The 18,049-nt window shown below is 31.4% G+C and overlaps 2 protein-coding genes across 3 annotated transcripts; one reads left to right on the forward strand and one right to left on the reverse strand.

Moving 5' to 3' along the window:
- Positions 1-525: 525 nt before the first annotated feature.
- Positions 526-7,906, forward strand: LOC107029414 (dol-P-Glc:Glc(2)Man(9)GlcNAc(2)-PP-Dol alpha-1,2-glucosyltransferase). Of its 2 annotated transcripts, none has more exons than XM_015230821.2 (8): positions 526-758; positions 1,008-1,096; positions 3,533-3,866; positions 4,827-5,097; positions 6,228-6,365; positions 6,464-6,671; positions 7,085-7,227; positions 7,364-7,906. In XM_015230821.2, exons 1-8 carry the CDS (start codon positions 669-671, stop codon positions 7,621-7,623), a joined length of 1,533 nt encoding a protein of 510 aa, XP_015086307.1. In that variant the 5' UTR covers positions 526-668; the 3' UTR covers positions 7,624-7,906. The 2 variants fall into 2 exon arrangements, with proteins under 2 accessions (XP_015086307.1, XP_015086308.1); XM_015230822.2 differs by having other exon boundaries at positions 723-758; positions 3,574-3,866.
- A 6,450-nt stretch (positions 7,907-14,356) lies between these two features.
- LOC107029670 (probable protein phosphatase 2C 4) lies at positions 14,357-17,229 on the reverse strand. Its single transcript, XM_015231106.2, has 4 exons — positions 15,726-17,229; positions 15,514-15,627; positions 14,887-15,151; positions 14,357-14,797 (listed from the first exon to the last, which is right to left on the reverse strand). The coding sequence occupies exons 1-4, from the start codon at positions 17,094-17,096 to the stop codon at positions 14,682-14,684; spliced, it is 1,866 nt and encodes a 621-aa protein (XP_015086592.1). The 5' UTR covers positions 17,097-17,229; the 3' UTR covers positions 14,357-14,681.
- Positions 17,230-18,049: the final 820 nt, after the last annotated feature.

The raw sequence follows: 18,049 nt of genomic DNA on the forward strand, positions 1-18,049 counted from the left end.
AGTCTAGAACAACATCAAATATTAATTTGTGATAACCCTTGTAGATATTTTATTAACGGAGAGTTGTCACATAAAAATAAGAATAAGGTTTGCATACATTTTTATTTTCAATGGTAAAGACCAGTAGCACTTGCAAAAAATTATATAGACATAAACAATTTCTTATATGGTTAGGAATAGTAAAATAGTCTAGTAGTTGAAAGTTGATTCACAGACCATCCTAAAAGATCATTTAGTAATAATATATTCAAAATAGTTTCTTAAATATTCCTTTCATTCATTTTTACTTGTCAAATTTACTCTTTATATACTCTTAAGAAACAACAATTATCATCAATATTTTATCACAATACACATTAATTACTATTTAATCTTAGTTTTTCTTTTAGTATATATACTAAAAGTAAAAATATATATTTTTAATATAATAAACAACTAAAAGTATATTTATGAGTATTATTGATTTTTTAACCAAAAAATAATTATTTGTTTCCCTAAAACATCCTTTGTGATACAAGAAAGATTGAGATGAACTAAACGACGTCGTTATTTTGAGCTGCTGTAGAATTTGGGTATCCCAATTTCTGTATTAGGGAAGACCTAAAATTGCAGAAAGATCCGAACTTGAGAGGAAGGAAGAAGAGGGTATACAAGAATTTTGGGGGAAAATGGGTAAAATTGCAGTTGCAGTGATTGTAAGTTCATGGGTAGTAGCTGTATCCATACTCGTCAATCGTATTGTCACTGAACCTTACATGGTAATCAAGTTTTCTTGTTTAATATGAATGTAATTTATTGCTTTGATAATCTTCTATGGATTTTGAGCTGAGGGTCTATCGGAAACAACCCCAATTGTGGGATTACACTGGGGATATGTTGTTGTTGTTGTTGTTGGAGGTGTAATGTGGATATGGGTGATTATGAATCTTTTGAGACCCCACTTGTGGGATTACACTGGTTATGTAGTTTTTGTTGTAGGTGTAATGTGGATATTGGTGTTTTTGCAGGATGAGATATTCCACATACCTCAAGCACAACAGTATTGCAAAGGCAATTTCAGAAGTTGGGAGCCCATGATCACCACTCCTCCGGGGCTGTACGTAGTATCTCGTTCCTATTCTATTTCGTAATGTTGTCAAAATTGTTCCTGCTTTGTATTTTAACTTCAGAGAGCATGAAAATAGGGACTCCCTTACATGTGGCATTAGCCTCTTGGAATCGATATATGGTAAATGAAATGTTATAGTATTAGCTTGTATGGTCAATTTTTCCTGATGAGTTGGGGATACGTTGTATGGCTACAAGTCGAGAGCTTTTTGTCAATTAGTTCCTTGATCTTTTTGGTGTTAAATTATGGTTCAGGGTTACATTGACTAAATAGCAAGATACATGATCTAGTTAGGGTAGAAACTAAACATGTCTGCTTGGAAATAGGAATTGTACATGTTATGCTCTTCTTGCCAAGCTTACAAGATCTTGACCATTTTGTGTATCTACAGATTTGAGTCCTTTCCCTTTCATTGGTTGCAAAAATATCTAGTGTTTTTCTTTTTTAGTACAACTTCACTTTGTTGATGATCTTAGTTTATCTGGTGGTTTCTTATAAACGAGTTGTTGGTACAAGTGTTACATTCTTTTCGCCCCAGTTATCATGAAAATTGGCGTACAGATGAGTCTATGCAAAGAGTAAATATGAAGGAGGACCTGTAGTGTACTAGTGTTAGAGAACCCCAAGTTATTGAATGTTGGGGCGAACAAGTCCAATAGAGTAAAGTAGAGGTTTCAGAATAACCTACCCCAATTTTAGTAGTAGTTGCAGTAGAATGTTAAAGCTTGGTTAGGAGAGATTTTCTCTATTCATTGTTTACATGTACTTTTAGTTGCAAAAAATGAATATGTTATGTATGATTTGGAAGAGAACAATATCAGTCCAGTGCATGTATACTCTGTATTGAAATTCCACTAATCCTCCTTAGTGACCAGGGTTAGAGACTTACTTGTGATATGGTGTTTTTCTAGAAGTTTTTCTAGAGACTTACTTGGGTGTCAAAGACGATCTGTGTAAGGATAGGTATGAGATTTGTAGAGTCTCTAGCTTTAGAGAAACAATGGGCTCAACTAGAGCGAATTGGATTTAGATGATTCATATTGCAACTAATTCATTAAGGTGCACTTGATAGTTGGAGTAAACCAAAAGGAAATAAACTAATACTCTCTATTTCATTTTACATGACACTCTTTCCTTCTAGAATGTTTAAAAAGAACGGAACCATATTATTATATTTGACTTGTTTTTAGTTTAAACTACATATTCTACCCTTAATTAGATGCCCTTATAGCCATAGAAATGGAATGGCATGTAAGGACCACAAGTTCTATGGGTACTTTTGTTGTGTGCCAAAAGTCAGTCTTTTCTTTCTTTCGTCAACATTGTGCTCAGTCAAACTGTCAAATACACTAATATAAAATGAAATGGAGAGAGTGGTAGCAATATAATTTACTCTAACACCCATCTAACTTAACTTAATATTGTAATAGATGGTGCAATCCCACATCCATTCCCTAATCGTGTCGGATCGACATGGGTGAGGCATGATTTGACGGGTCCGAGCAACATAGATGGTGCATAATCCATGCCATTCTTCCACCCATTCCTTCCAGTTTGTCATCTACTCCCACACTGTTCAAAATTCAGTTAGGATAAGTACATATGTATAGTAGTGTTTGTCTACATATGCTAGCTTCATGAGTTGGATTATGTTTTCCACATTCACAGTTTCGAGTTATTTTTGGGTTTCCATTATATAGGGGCACCGAGTGTTGGTTTCGAAATATAAGATGCATTTTTGCAATTAAGTTATATTGTCTGGGGATTCATTAAGTTACTTTGAACAATGTTCCCCTGTCCGAAAAGATAGTGCTACTTTCCCTTTTGGCAGTCCCTGAGTGATGCCTATTTTCTCTAATAGGAATCTTATACAATTGGACCCTCTTATCCACTTAACTCAATACAGCTTAAATTTCTTTTTTAATTCTTTTTAGGTAAGGTTAACCTTACTTTACAACAAAATGAAAGTGGCAGTAAGGAACCTCTTTCTAATTCTTTACTCCATAAACAGAAAGTTCAACAATGAATCCACATATTCCTGCAGTAAATATTCACTGATATGCTAGGTCAAATAAGATATAAATGAGATGGACTGATGCAGTGCCAAAAAAAATCAATAGATCTTTGGCAATGAGGTTCATTGTTAGTAAGTATATGTCAGCTAAATGCTATAGAATATCATCAAATGATAAAGGAATTCTCTCAGATTTGTCTCTTTTGTTTTTCAAAGACAAAAAGGGATATTAATAAACAGAGAAGGACACAGATAAAAGAGTGGAGCTAGCTGATATCACATAAATTGTGCCATGACCATGATCCATGTTAGATATGAAAAGAAATGTTCTCTAGGATGATTCAGTTGAAAAAACAATATAGATTTAACTGATAAGGGAATTTGATGCAAATAATTTAAAACTTTTGCAGGTACATTGTTTCACTTGCCTATGTTGCTTCTTTGTTTCCAGGAATATTCTCTATGAAAGACGATCTTTCGTTTTCAGATGCTTGTTCCTCTTCCATCCTACGCTCCAGCAATGGTGTATTGGCTGTATTTTGCAGCATGATGGTTTACAACATACTTACCCACCTCAGACCTTCTCTTACTGACAGAAAAGTAACTCTTCGGACGGTTGTCCTTGCATTGTATCCCCTTCACTGGTTCTTCACTTTCCTTTATTATACAGATGTAGCATCACTAACTGCTGTACTGGCATCATATCTTATGAGTCTTAAGAAGAAATATTTCTTCAGTTCCCTGGTAAGAGGATCAACTCAATCCCATCTAGTTCTTTCTAGTTAATAATAATGGGGAGCAAATTTATAAATTGACTTTTATTCAAACTCTTTATAGCCCATTCCTTGTCATAGAATTGTTTTCTTCTTTATAACTTTTGCGATTAATATCAATCGAAAGCTTTAATGTTTTTCCAAGAACAGATTCTGCACTCTACTTATTCATGCACCAAACATATTCTAAGGATATATGTCATTTTGACATTTGACAAATTGCTGATTACTGTTTACCACATGTAAGAGCCTGTTTGGCTCAGCTTAAAAGTTGGTCAAACTGACTTAAAAGCTGATTTTTGACTTATTTGACTGTTTGGCAATACTCAAAACAGCTTTTTTTAAGTTAAAAAAAACTTATTTTAAGCCAAAAGTTAAAAGCTGGGGTAGGGGTGCTTTTTTTTTTTTAGCTTATAAGCTGTTTTAAGTTGACCACATTTTTATGTTTTTTCCCTTAATATTTTTATACAATCTCCAAATTATCCATATAACTCTAACATCTCTTTCTTCTATTTTTCCCTTTTCACGTTTGGCATAACAACTTCAGCACTTTTATCCAAACGCATAACTGCTTATTTTAAAAATAAGTTTCAGCACTTTCAAAAGTACTTTTTTAAAGCTGCTTTTATTAAGCCCATCCAAACGGGCCCTAAGACCGCAGTGTGCTTTGAGTACTGTATTTTATTGTTGCCTCCACTTGAGCTGTATCAGAAGAATAACAATACTCAATAGTAAATATGGGGAGGGAGAGAGAATAAGAAACAGTAACTGTAGTTCTAACTTCATAAAACTTTATCTTCCTCTCATGCCTGATTTACTTTAACGTTATTGTTTTGCATGCTACGGATAGTTCCATTTAATGATCAGATATTGAATTTGACCTTGTTGTTTTTCTGATTGAGAAGTTAACAGTGTTTTCATACATCTGAAGGTTGGGGCTTTTTCTGTGCTGATACGACAAACAAATATCATATGGATCCTTTTCATAGCATGCACTGGGGTTTTAGACTATATTCTAGATCAGCCGAAGGATAGTGCCGATTTAATTGATTCTAGTCAATCACAAGGTGAAGATGCTTTCCCAGTCTCGAGTCAAGGTGTTGGAACACACTCTAACTTGAGAAAGCGCAGAATCCACAATCAGGCAGCTACATTTAGCTCTCCTATCCACCAAAAGATTGCTTCTTCAGTGCCTTCCTCAGGTTGTCTTCTTATCTTGTTTCAAGTTTTTTTAAAATCTGAATTTGTGTTGTGTTAGGACACATGATAGCATCTGATGATTTTTGTTCTATCTGTTGATTTATGTTGTGTAGGACACGTGATAGCATCTTCTTTTTGACAAGTAGTTTCTGTTCTGTGATCTAAAGTAACATTGAATGAAAAATATACAATCGAACACCATTTTGTAATACATCAAATTAAAAAAAAAACATTTTTTTTAAAAAAAAAGAATAATACATCAAGTTCAATTTTACAAGCTGTCAAGCGTCTCTTTATGAGGTGAAATATCCAAAAGATTTACTTGCGAATCGGCATCATGAAGATTTAATTTATCTGTTGTAAAAAACCCTGGTAACCATGGATGACATAAAGGAATAAAATACTCCACTCATTCTGGCATCCTACAGAGATACTTTTGGTTGTGCATTTGTAAACATTTTCTTTTTTATTGTTAGAACACCTCAATCCGGAGTATGGAAGGTGGGGGGGGAGGAAAATGAACTCTTATTACTTGAAATAATGACTTGGATGTACAAGTAATTTCCCTAGTGCTATAATTTTATTCGATTGTTTGGTAATATTACGTACTACTTAACAAGAGAAACTTGCTATTTTGATCTTTTGACAACCTGTGGTTCTAGTCTAAATACACTTGACCCTCACTAAATCAAATTTTAGGCTTTTGATCCCACCATTAATAAATTCTTACAAATGTAATGTATTTCTAATTAGTATCCTAATTCCCTTTGATTTGAGGGGATCTGCTAGAAGATCAAAAACAAAGTTAGATAAACTGAACGAACACTCCTTGCTGCTAACATTCTTACGAGAAGTGTGTCATGTGGAAAACTTGCTTCGCATGTTTGAAGCATCCATTAAATGTTAACCAGAGTGGCTATCATGTTCACAAACACATTTACAAGAAATTCTTCCATTGATTATGCTTGGTACAGACATGTAAGCTTTTCTTGTCAGATGGCATGGTATAGACAAATAAGCTATTCGGGCTCATGCATAGTTATACTTTATTGCATATTAGTAGTTGGCAATGCGATTTAGGTTCCTTTTGTATATGTCATTTTAGTTATAAGAGATTACATTCCTTTTTCAGATTTCTCTCATGAGGTGCGTGAGATTATCTCAAGACTCTGGCAGTTTAAGTGGGAGATTATTGCATCGTTTTGGCCTTACCTCATAATTATGGCCGCTTTCATCACCTTTGTTTTCTGGAACGGGAGTATAGTGCTTGGTACCAACTCTCACTTTTGTAGTTTTGTTTCTTTATGGTCTCTTCCATTTGTTAACCGTGTATGCACACACTTCTTTTCCCACCCTTGTGCTATCCAGGTGCAAAAGAGGCTCACTCGGTTTCTCCACATTTTGCACAATTGATGTATTTTAGCTTGATTTCTGTGCTGTTTGTGACTCCCATGCACTTCACAATTGGTCAGGCTGCAGCACTGGCCCGATCCTTCTGGAAGAAAAATAAGCTGGTCAGTTTCTTTCAGTTGTGCACGACATTAGCTGTTGGGTTCCTTTCAGTGCATTTTTTCAGGTTAGATGAATGGCTTTGTAATTTTCTAATTCAGTTGCACTATCCTTGTACCCTCTCCCTCTCCCCCGTCCCTTTTCCTCTCTTTCGTGCAATTCATCACTTTCTGTCATGCTATACAATCTATAACGTCAGTTTTTGAGGGTGTTTGTTTATCCTTTCTTTGTTCTTTGTTGCATCAAAGATTTAGGGTGTGCTCAGTATGAAGGAAAATGTTTTCCTTCATACCGAATACATCCTTAATGGCGTTCATTTCTAATAGATTCTAGCTGTGTGCACATTATTTTCTTTTTTCCTGATTCGGATTTGATATCTAAAAATTGGTTCCTTGCAATAATGAAATGCAATATTTTGACATTCAAGTGACCTGGAAACAGTAGTATACATATATGTGACATGATATATTGATATTGCAGCATTGCCCACCCTTATCTCGTTGCTGACAATCGACACTATACCTTTTATCTATGGAGAAAAGTAATCAAATTTCATTGGTCAATGAAGTACCTCCTGGTTCCACTCTATGTATATTCATGGATATCCATCTTCAATATCTTGGGTCAGTAAAACTCTCGGTCCTATTCTAACTTGTGTCTTCTACACATCCTTATCTCTTACTCGGAATCAAAGAAGAGAGTATTTAACTCATACTTCTATTTTCTTTCAAACATATTCTTTTCCCCCTCTATTTGCAGCTAAAAATCAGAGGAAGACATGGGTACTGGTATATTTCTTGGCTACCGCTGCAACACTGATTCCAGCTCCACTTATAGAGTTCAGATACTATACAATCCCGTTCTTTTTCTTGATCCTCCACTCTCATGTTGATGATGACAGAAGTTGGCTTCTGATGGGAATCATGTATCTTGCCATTAATATTTTCACTATATATATGTTCTTGTTCCGTCCGTTTTCTTGGGTACACGAGACTGGTGTTCAGAGATTTATATGGTAGCAAGATACTCAGGAGAACTCAACAAGTGTTGATAAGCTGCACCAGTGTTCTGGCTGTACCTGCAGATCCCAATTTGCTCGAACTTTTGAAAATGCAGTGTAGGATAATTTTTTTGTAGAATGAGTGGTAAAGGAATTTGTTTCAATCAAATTTAGTGTCTTAACCATTGAGGTTGTTTTACTAGTTCATAATATTACATTTACTTTTTTTTTTTTTGGAATTACATATTCGTTCGATAATTCTCTCTTTGTCGTTCTATATGATGGTGTTTGTTTGTAACATAGAGCAGAGGTGGACTCAGGATTCGAAGACAATGTGCCATCACTAGAAGTGAATGCATGTTAGAGGAAGTGATATCCGCAACACAGTCTCGTCTGATGTTCTATTGTATAAATATATAAATTAAATGACATAGGTTTGGGCTTGGAACTTCCATGTTGGAAGTCTCAAGTTCGAAATCCCTGACCAGCGAAAGTAGAGGGTTTGTCTTCTGGGTCGAGCTCGTCGCACGAGGAGCTCATTTTAAAAAAAAAGAGATGATTAGTGTAAACAAAAGTGTATGTTCCATTTTGTCAAAGAGTTTTACTTAGAAAAAAAAAAGTTGTTTTAATTGGAGGTTGAATATTAAGTATGAATTGAATTAATTGTGTAATAAAAGTATTACTCACTATGTATTTTTGTTTTAGTCAAATGAGATGACATTACTTTACACGTTTTTATGCTTAACTGCAACACTAATTCATTGTATCTGGTTATAGAATGATATGTATTCATATCTTATATTGTAGAGTATAAATTTTTATTAATGGAGATTAAAATTTTATAATAAATATGCGAATAATTTAATGGGGTTTTGCATTTATAATATTTATCTAAAACTAATTTTTAATCGTATAAAAATGGTATGACTTTTTATCAAATGTGATTCGAGTAAATTTTCAAGACCTGTTGACGCTTGCTAGCTTCGCCCCTGATCCGAGATGAAAGACAAGAATGTGATGAACTTTCAATTGAATTATTGGAGAGATTTGATGATTGTATGTATAAATTCAGATGATTTTTTTTAGTAAATATTCCAAATGTCATTAAATTTAATTTTATATTGATATATGCACTTTAACTTATATCTTACAAAACCATTCTACATAATTTATCTGACATGACCTAATATCGAAAATCGAATCAATCCATAAATCTAATAAATCAAAGTGTAAGATAATACTCCCTCCGTCTATATTTACCTATCAAATATCGTCTAATTTGATTTTTATTTTTCTTTGTCATTTTTAACAAATTAAGAAAAGATATTTCTTTTTCTTGTTATATATTTAATTCATCAACATTAAGTTAATGTATTTCAAAAATGTTGTGAGTAATAATATGTTTGTAATCCTATTAATTATTAAAGTAAAATGATAAATTCATTATACTAATTATTATTTTCTTGATAGATCTGTTAAAATAAAATATGACAAATAAATTAAAACAGAAAGAAATACTCAACAAGTAAAAATCTTTCTTAACGAATATGTTAAATGAATTTGAATATTATGAAAGGCCAAATACATTAGTAGATCCCTAAACTTGTTGGGGGTTTTTTCTCAGGCACCTCAACTACGTCATTTTCCTATTGAATCATTGAACCCCCATAATTTGTTCCGTTTAAACAAACACCGTTGTCTGATGTGGAACCAGATTTGTGAGGGGTATTGATAGAGGATACATATGTTGTTCCATAAATCATTAGTCCAATTGATAGTGAAAATGTTTAAGAATAATTGTGTTTTACTTAAGTCATTTGAACACATTAGAAAACAAATGAGACTAACACGGTTTGTCTTCATTCCTTCAATCAAAATTATTACAATTCGAACAAAATTGAAGACATTTACAATAGAAAAGCTGATCAAAATCAACCAACAGTGTTTTAAAGAAACAATTATGGGTGGTTCAATGATTTAATTAAAAAATAACGTAATTAAAATACCTGAGAAAAAAAACTCAATAAATTTAGAGATTTGTTTATGTATTTGGACAGTATGAAACAAAGAAATTGGCCATTTAGACAACTTAATTGCATGATGTAGAGTTGGTTACAAATATAGAAAGTAGAAAGTAAATGATGGGACCCTTTTTGCCAAAAAAAAAATCCTATTTGATTCAATTAACTAATTGTGTGTACAAACCTAAACCATATATGGTTGGATCATAAATAAATCATGTTCAAGTTGGACTATTCTATTTTGGATATTATTTTTTTAAAAAAAAAATTGATACTCAATTTGTGATTTTTCTTAGTATTTTAGTTTGGTCAAAGATTGTTTCACATCTTGCATTACCTACACATTTTATAATTAATATTGACAATGAAGTCTAACTCAAATGACATGATTATATAAACCTTATAAGCCTTTAAAATGTTTTTTTCTTTGGGAAACTAACATAAATATGTTATAATAAAAAAATATTTACCATTTATAGTAATAATATTTTTTTTTCACTTGATCACTTCTAATTCATTTATAATACAAGGTTAATACATATTACAAAGAACAATTTATTATTCACATATAATACAAGTTTTAATGATGGATAATACAGTGATCATACATTTTAATACACTTATAATACAATGTGACAATTTTTTACCAAACAAACATAATATATTTCAAAAACAATTATAATTCAAATATATTGCATACATAATTCACTTTTAATACATATTATAAATTTATTACAAAATTACTATAAATGGTAATAAACAAAAAGTATCGCTAAAATCAGTAAATATTTTTAAAAATGTATTAATTTATGTAATTTTTCCTTTTTCATTTTAGCAAAAGAATGTGATGGTTGCATATTTAAAAATCTTAGAAATTGAAGAATTGTCATATTTTTTTTAACCTTATAAGCCTTTAAAATGTTTTTGTTTTTACCAAAAGAATATGATGGTTAAATATTTTAAAATCTTAGAAATTTAAGAATTTTCATATTTTTTTAGTTAAATATTATTAAAGACATTTATTGTATAGTTAATTTAGGGAATTTATTTTAAGTAGGTTGGGTTAAGAATTGAGTTGAAATTAAGGTGGATTAGGTTCTAAATATTAATTTTGATTTCTTAAATATATTTTTCTTAAAGTCTTGTCATTAAATAGGTAGTAGAAATTGTAGTTTTAACTAAAATGATCATGGGAGCTAACTAAGCAAAATTTGATGATTATGGAAGTTAATTAAATACTAGTGAAGGAAAAAAAAATGAGTGATTTGATGACTAATTATTACAAAATTGAGAGTTCATTGTGATTTGTGGAACAAGTTATCTCTGAATTATTATATTGAGATTATAATGTGATTAAATAATAATGTTTTATTGCTAGATAAGTAGATATACTCTTTTGATAAATGTTTGGTTTATTAGATTAAAAATGGGATAGTATAAAGGGAAACTTTCACATTAGCAAATAAAAAATTTATATTTGTATGCTATAGCAAAGTTTGTATAATTGCGCTTCATAGCAAACATAGAAATTGTATAATTCGTTATACATATACAGTTGAAACAATTTGTATAGAACGAAGTGTATAAAATAAGAAAGAGAAAGACACTTGGACACAGAACTGTATAAAAACGAAGTGTATAAAACAAATTGTATTATTATAACTGTATAGAACGATTATCTACAATTTGAATTTGTATAAAATGAGAAAGAGAGAAAAACAAAAAAGACTTGACAAGGAATATACAATTGAATCGAATTATATAAAACGAGAAAGAGAGAAATTAGATACAATTTAAAAATTGTATAAAACGAGAAAGATAGAAAGACAAAAGAAACTGGGCAGAGGAGTATTTTGATTGTATCAAATGTTGTACTACCAAATATATAGGATAAAAATTAAAATAATCCTAAAATTTATCCCACATTACTAAAAAACCACTATATTTTATTTTTAAAAATTATTGAAAAATATATGGTGATATTTTTGATAAAATTGATGAGAAAATAGAAAATAACAGCGTTTTCATACGAAAAAACTAACAAATATTGAAAATATATTTTCACCATATAATTTTTAAATGATCGACTTGTTAATTAGTGAAAAATTGTATTTTATAATATAAATTTTCCGTCAATTCCAAGTAGATCATCCCTCCTTCCCTTGCGTTAAAGATCGTCAAATTACTAATATCACAATAGAAAAAATCTCTATTATAGTAAAATCTCTATTATAGTAACAATCTCTTGTTCAACCAACCATACAAACTTTTATTAATGTTTACAACTACTATTTTTCTTAAGAATTTAATTATCCTTTTTCTTTTCTCATAAGATATTTGCAACTAATTATCACCAAAAATCAATAGTGTATTTTTCAGTTGGTAATAATTGATGTTGATAGTCCAAAAATCAAAACCAACTCCTCTTTGTCCTTTGAACATTTATTATTTTTCATCTTTTTATAAATTCATTAAATAAAATCACGAGATTTTAGAGATACCTAAACCACAAGCAATTGTCAAATAATAATATTTTTATTTTTAGCTTTTATTTCAAGAAGTTGACTTTCTACCTTCATGTTAATAATATCCTATTTTATTGTAAGTGCAACGTATACATTTAATATTTATTGATCCAAACCTACCCCACCCCCCACCTTTTTCTATTTATTTTTTAAAAAAATTTAACCATCTGATATTCGAATTCAACAGATCATAAGTGGTGGTGCTATAAGAGTTATTTATACTTTAATCTCTATCTTGTGTTGGTCTTTAAATCATATTTCGTATAATAAATAATTTTTTCATGAGATGTAAATTTATATTTTCGTATTATAATATGGTACAAGTTATATGTTCAAATATGACTTCAGTTTCTAAATTGTATTTCATATATTCTGTTCGGCGATTTCTAAATAATTTATATTTAACTAAGTATAAATTTAATTGCTAGAGGGAAAAAAATTATAACAAGCTCATTTGAAAACTGTCATTGACCCGATTAATAATCCACATTCATAGAGAGTAAATCTTGACGTAAAATATTCTTTATCAAAAAATATAAATACGAGACATCTGATTAATTACGAAGAAATGATAGAGAACCATCCAAACAAGATGGTCTATTTATTTATTTGTTAATTAATTAAACATCATCATCTAACAAAACCTCCAATCAACAAAGCTAAAAGAACAAGACAACCTTAATGCAATCTTTTTTTTGTCTTGTAGCTTTTAGTCAACTATTTCCCTTTTGTTTCTCTTTCTTTTTTTTTTTTTTTTTTACAAGTCATGCATTATTGTATACTATAATAGGGGTTTACTAACGCAAGTAAACCAAATATGTTGTTTTTTGCTGAATATTTCATAGGTCACAAGTATGACTTTCATAAATCGCCAGTCTGGTCGAGCTAATTGAGCAGATGATCTCTCAAATTAAATGCAGAGTTTTAGGTTTGTATATTTTCACGATCGAGTTCGTCATAGAGATTTGTCTAATGCGATATACCTCTCTCCTATATGATTTACGGGCTATTACATTAGAGCAAAGCTTGTGTACCTAAAGGATAACGACCACGAGTTGCCTCGTAAATAAATTTTTAAAAAAATATGACTTATTATGGTTATATAATTTGCCAATTTTTTCTAACTCAAGAATAAATATATTACCAAAGAAAACGCGTTAAGAGTTTATGTCAAATGATGAGTTTAATTGACTATCTCCATTTTCTAACCAACTAATTTCTTTTTAGGGAGTAATTGAAATTTTCAACAAAAATTCCTAATGAATTATTGGACAAAAAATAAAAAAGAGGAATTTTGAAGACTTTGAATTCTTTGGAGAAAAATGAGAAATATTGTTATATTCAAATTAATCGAATTGAAATACGATGATTATTCACACGGGCGTATCAAATAAATCTGAGTTTATCTGAACTCATAATTTTTAATCTAGATCTGAATTTATACGTGTAATATCCACTAAAAATATTGAATATGATCTCTTTAAATTAAATAAGGTAATGGATTCAATTGTTGAAACTTGAGTCATGAACCACTTAGAATTAAAATACGGAATATGCCTCTATGACTCGTATAATTGACCTCAACTTGTTTGAAGATTAACACATAGTTCCTATTAGTCAAATTGAAATTTGGTACCAAACTAACTTAGATAAAGAAACTTGAACAGTTTTTGTATAGTTATAATGACAACTTGAATAATTCATGATGAAAAAAAAAATTAATGAAAACAAGGCAAAGTTTGAAATGGTGAACAAAATTAGTATAGTCAACTTTCAATTTCCATTTTCCAACAACAATCTAATTGTTTTTTTTTTTAATGAGAAACCAAAACTTAAAAATATGAAGAATAAAAAGAATTCTATCATATTCTATACTTTTTCTCTCTTTGGTCAATTCAATTGTTTTCAATATTATGCCATTTATTTTGATTTCACATACATTGTTTACTATAACGGTCTAAGTTTTCTTTAGAATCGATATATCATGTCCTATCAGTATATGTTTTCTATAGTATTTTGTCATGACTGTTATTCAAACTATTCTGATATGTTTTTCATCGAGCCAAGGGTCTATCATAGGGATAAGGGTTGCGTAAACCTCCCATCCTCAGACCCTGGGAATACGCCTAGGTAGTTGAATAACACCATTTCGCTACAATAGTCAGAACGCATCGAGACAAATCACGTTATTATAAAGAGATTCAACTATAGTCAGTATGATATAAAATAAAGGAATTTTTGACCAAACAGGTCATGTCTATTGAGGTAAAGTTTGTGAGATGGAACTCCATCTGTTACAAAACTCACCATTGTAAGTTTATTTGGTAACTTTACAGTCTCTGTGGATCAAGAAACCTCAGCCTCTCGCGCTATTTCTGTATCGAGCAACCTAGACATGTATACTATAAACAACTACTGCTAAATTCGGGGTAGACGAGGGGCTAACAAAGCAAAACTAGCTCGAATTCTTCTATGTACTGATGTTTTGTTCTTGAGGGTAAACTTCCAAAATTCCTCGATCTACCTGAGATTTACATCGATGATTTCCATATCCTTCCTTCGAAGGATAAAATGATGATTGAAACATCATCATGGTACTTCCTACGATCACCTTGAGGTATATCAAGCAACTCGTGAAAGTTCAAGCCTGCAAAATCCAAAATGAACGTTGTTTAGAACGATTTGATATGAGACATTAAATCTCTATGGCAATGATTCTGAGTGTTTTGTATTTACCAGCTTTCTTAGCAGCTCTGAATAAGACTTCTTCGACAAGATGCTGTGCAGGATCTCCCTCGGGGAATATAGACAAAAAGGTCTCTACTTCGGAGACTGCTTCTTCGTTGGTGAAGTATTGGTAGAGCCCATCGGATGATAAGATCAAGAACTTGTCTCTTGAACCAAGTGTGTGGTGGTGAAGTGACGGTAAACAGTTGATGTAAGGTGAATTTCCAATGTAGTCAATTCTGAACATCTCTAGAAGTGCATTGTTCCATTTGGGCTGTAAAATCACAGAATTCGAAACGATCAATACAAGGCTAATGAAACAATCTTCAAACAAATCAGCAGCACGTTCAGGAAATACGAGCTAACTACAGTCGAACCTCTCTACAATATCATTGGTTGCTATAGCGAAATGTTCTTCTATACATAACATATAATATAACATAAAATGAAAGATGGATTCCACGAAGAACGCTTGAAAGATGTCAATGTTCGAACAATACTGCTGCAAGTCAATAAATAAAGATATGTGTTCTTCATTTAACATGTTTGTGTTAAGCATATGGTTCACAGTTCCGAAAAATATTGGATATGCCAGGCATCAATATGATCAAATGATTATGAAGTCATTCTTAATACCTGTTTGAGATATCCTGCACCGAATGCTCGAGTAACCTTCAAGGAACCTTTTACTCTATCATTTTTAATCGCGAAAGCATCATCTGGATGTTCACTTCTAATCCTAACAACTTCCTGCAATCATATATTCACAATATAATTAGTATACGAAAACAGGAAAAACACGAAACGTTTGTTGCAATTACTTATGTAAACGAGATATGATTTGTTACCTCTTTGATAGATGTGCTATGATCCATAGTAAGTTGAGCTGGAACAAGATTATGTTTACGATCGGATTCAGCTCTATAGAGTGCATCAATGCTACCAACACTCTGCTCATTTATCCTTCTAAACTTGCTAACAGCAAGATCAGATTCAAGATTTTGAGCTAAAACAGCACGACTATCGCCAACATTCAACAAATAAACATTTTGATCCTTAAGCAACATAACTAAAACACAAGATCCCATTAAAGCCAATTCAGGATTCTCATTAACCATCATATCAGCAATGTCCAAATACGACGCCTCGGTCTTCCTTAACCCTTCAGATAAAGCCTTCAACACATCAGAATGATCAACCCCATCAAATTCTTGATTTGGAACAAAATGTTCCACCTTCTCATTACTCATCGAATTCTTGGGAGTTTCCGACTTATCATTCCATAACAATCCTTTAAGTTCTTTATAAACATTTGAATAAAGATTACTCAACAGAAAATCAGTAGCATCAGGTCCATTAAATCCATCATAAATCCCAACAAAAACCCATCCATGTTCCTCAGAAATCACAACATGTACTCTGTCTTCCCCTGCTTTACCTTGTGCCCATTGAACATTTTGCCCTCTAAATGATTCATTTACATCATCATCATCATCAACCAAACTATTTTCACTACTCAAAACATCATTATTATTATTACAATCTACAAATTTAATTTCACTAACATTGACAAGATTCTTTTCAGTAAATTTCACTTCTTTATAACCAAAAAAAGAACTCGAAAACGCTTTCTTTAAACTTCTAATCAAACCCCATTTCTTAGGTTTCAGTTTATACCTTTGTATTTGTATATGATCATACTGATTCTCCAACGGGCCCGAAGTGAAACTCCTTTCCATCGGGCCCGACATGAATCCCCTTTCTACTGGGCCCGAACCCAATCCAGAGCCCGTGTTTGATAAACGGGCCGGGATCGGGCCGGAATGAAAAACACCCCTTGGAATTGGCTGTAAAGGGATTGAAGAAAAAAACTGAGAGCTTTCAAAAGCTGAAGCTTTATCCACATGAGAAGAGAAGTCAACGATTGCCGTTGACAAAGGTGTGAAAGTGTTCGCCGATATGGAAGCGCCGGAGATTGTACGGAACGCCGCCGTGGTGGTGCTGGTGGTGGAACTGGAAATAGTGGTGGTGGTTGAAGAAGAAGATGAATCATCGGAAAACGGGTGGGGTTTTGAATATGGGTCGGGTCGGATATAGCAAAAAGAATGACCCAAACCTTCATCAAGTGGATCAGTAAAATTCAAATCGTTATATCTTTTTGATATTTCTCCAACATCTCCAGCAAAACAAAGATTCAATTTTCTAACTCCATTACCCATTTTTTTGAGAAAAAAACTCTACTAAAATCAATAAAATCAACTAAAAAAATAAGATTTTGATTATCAAAGATTCATAAAGATTCAATTTTTATGAAGAAATGTGATTTTTTTTTTTTTTGGTTTTTTGAAAGTTCAGAGGAAGTGGTATGGCATGAGGATTTAAATGGAGAAGAAAAGGATGTAAGAGGAAAGAGAAAGAGTTGACTTTTAATTACCCAAAAAAAAAAGTGGAATATTATATTAATTGAATTTTGCTAAAAATAAAAAATGGAAAAAAAATATTGATACTGTGTTTTGGGTGGGCAGTTCACTAATTAAATTTTTTTTTAAAATATATATATACTTTTTTTTTTAATTTTATTTTGGGTGGGGCGTTGACATTGAATTCTATAACATTTTTGTTTGATTCTTTGTTTTTTTTTTCTTTTGGGCGGTGGGTGAGAAGTCAGGAGTTTTTTTTTCCGGGGTGGGGTGTTCACGGTTCAGTTTGATTCGCTTAAAATTTTTAAAAAATTATTTTTAAATTTTTAAAAATAACCAAATGAAAAATAATAATCACGATTTAATTATTTTGGTTTGGTTTAATTAGATTTGATTTCGATTTTTTTCAGTTTGAAAATAATAAATTTTTTAGGATATATGTATATTGAGGTGGGATAAGGGGGTGGGGTGGTACTCCCTTAAATATTAATCTAATAAATTCTAATTTTGATTTTTATAATTTTAGTCGAATATATTCAATCTTCAGTTATAACTAATCGATACATGAAATTTAATCAATTTTTAAATATTAAATTATTCAATTTTTGAGTTGATGTTAAATTTGTACGGCTTTATCATAATTCGAGGATAATATAATTCTAATAAGTGATTAATTACATATTTTTATTTAGCTAAAGTGAATTTTTTTTGTTTAATCAATTGTTGAAGAAGTAAAAATGAATTACTTAGGG

This window comes from Solanum pennellii, chromosome 9 (assembly GCF_001406875.1).
Source record: "Solanum pennellii chromosome 9, SPENNV200".
NCBI lineage: Eukaryota > Viridiplantae > Streptophyta > Magnoliopsida > Solanales > Solanaceae > Solanum > Solanum pennellii.

Coding starts and splice junctions, on each gene's coding strand:
- LOC107029414 (XM_015230821.2), top strand. CDS start 669: ATGGGTAAAATTGCAGTTGCAGTGATTGTAAGTTCATGGGTAGTAGCT. Junction 3,867..4,826: donor AATATTTCTTCAGTTCCCTG/GTAAGAGGATCA, acceptor ATACATCTGAAG/GTTGGGGCTTTTTCTGTGCT. Junction 7,228..7,363: donor ATCCATCTTCAATATCTTGG/GTCAGTAAAACT, acceptor CTCTATTTGCAG/CTAAAAATCAGAGGAAGACA.
- LOC107029670 (XM_015231106.2), bottom strand. CDS start 17,096: ATGGGTAATGGAGTTAGAAAATTGAATCTTTGTTTTGCTGGAGATGTT. Junction 15,152..15,513: donor GTGCAGGATATCTCAAACAG/GTATTAAGAATG, acceptor GTGATTTTACAG/CCCAAATGGAACAATGCACT. Junction 14,798..14,886: donor CAGAGCTGCTAAGAAAGCTG/GTAAATACAAAA, acceptor TGGATTTTGCAG/GCTTGAACTTTCACGAGTTG.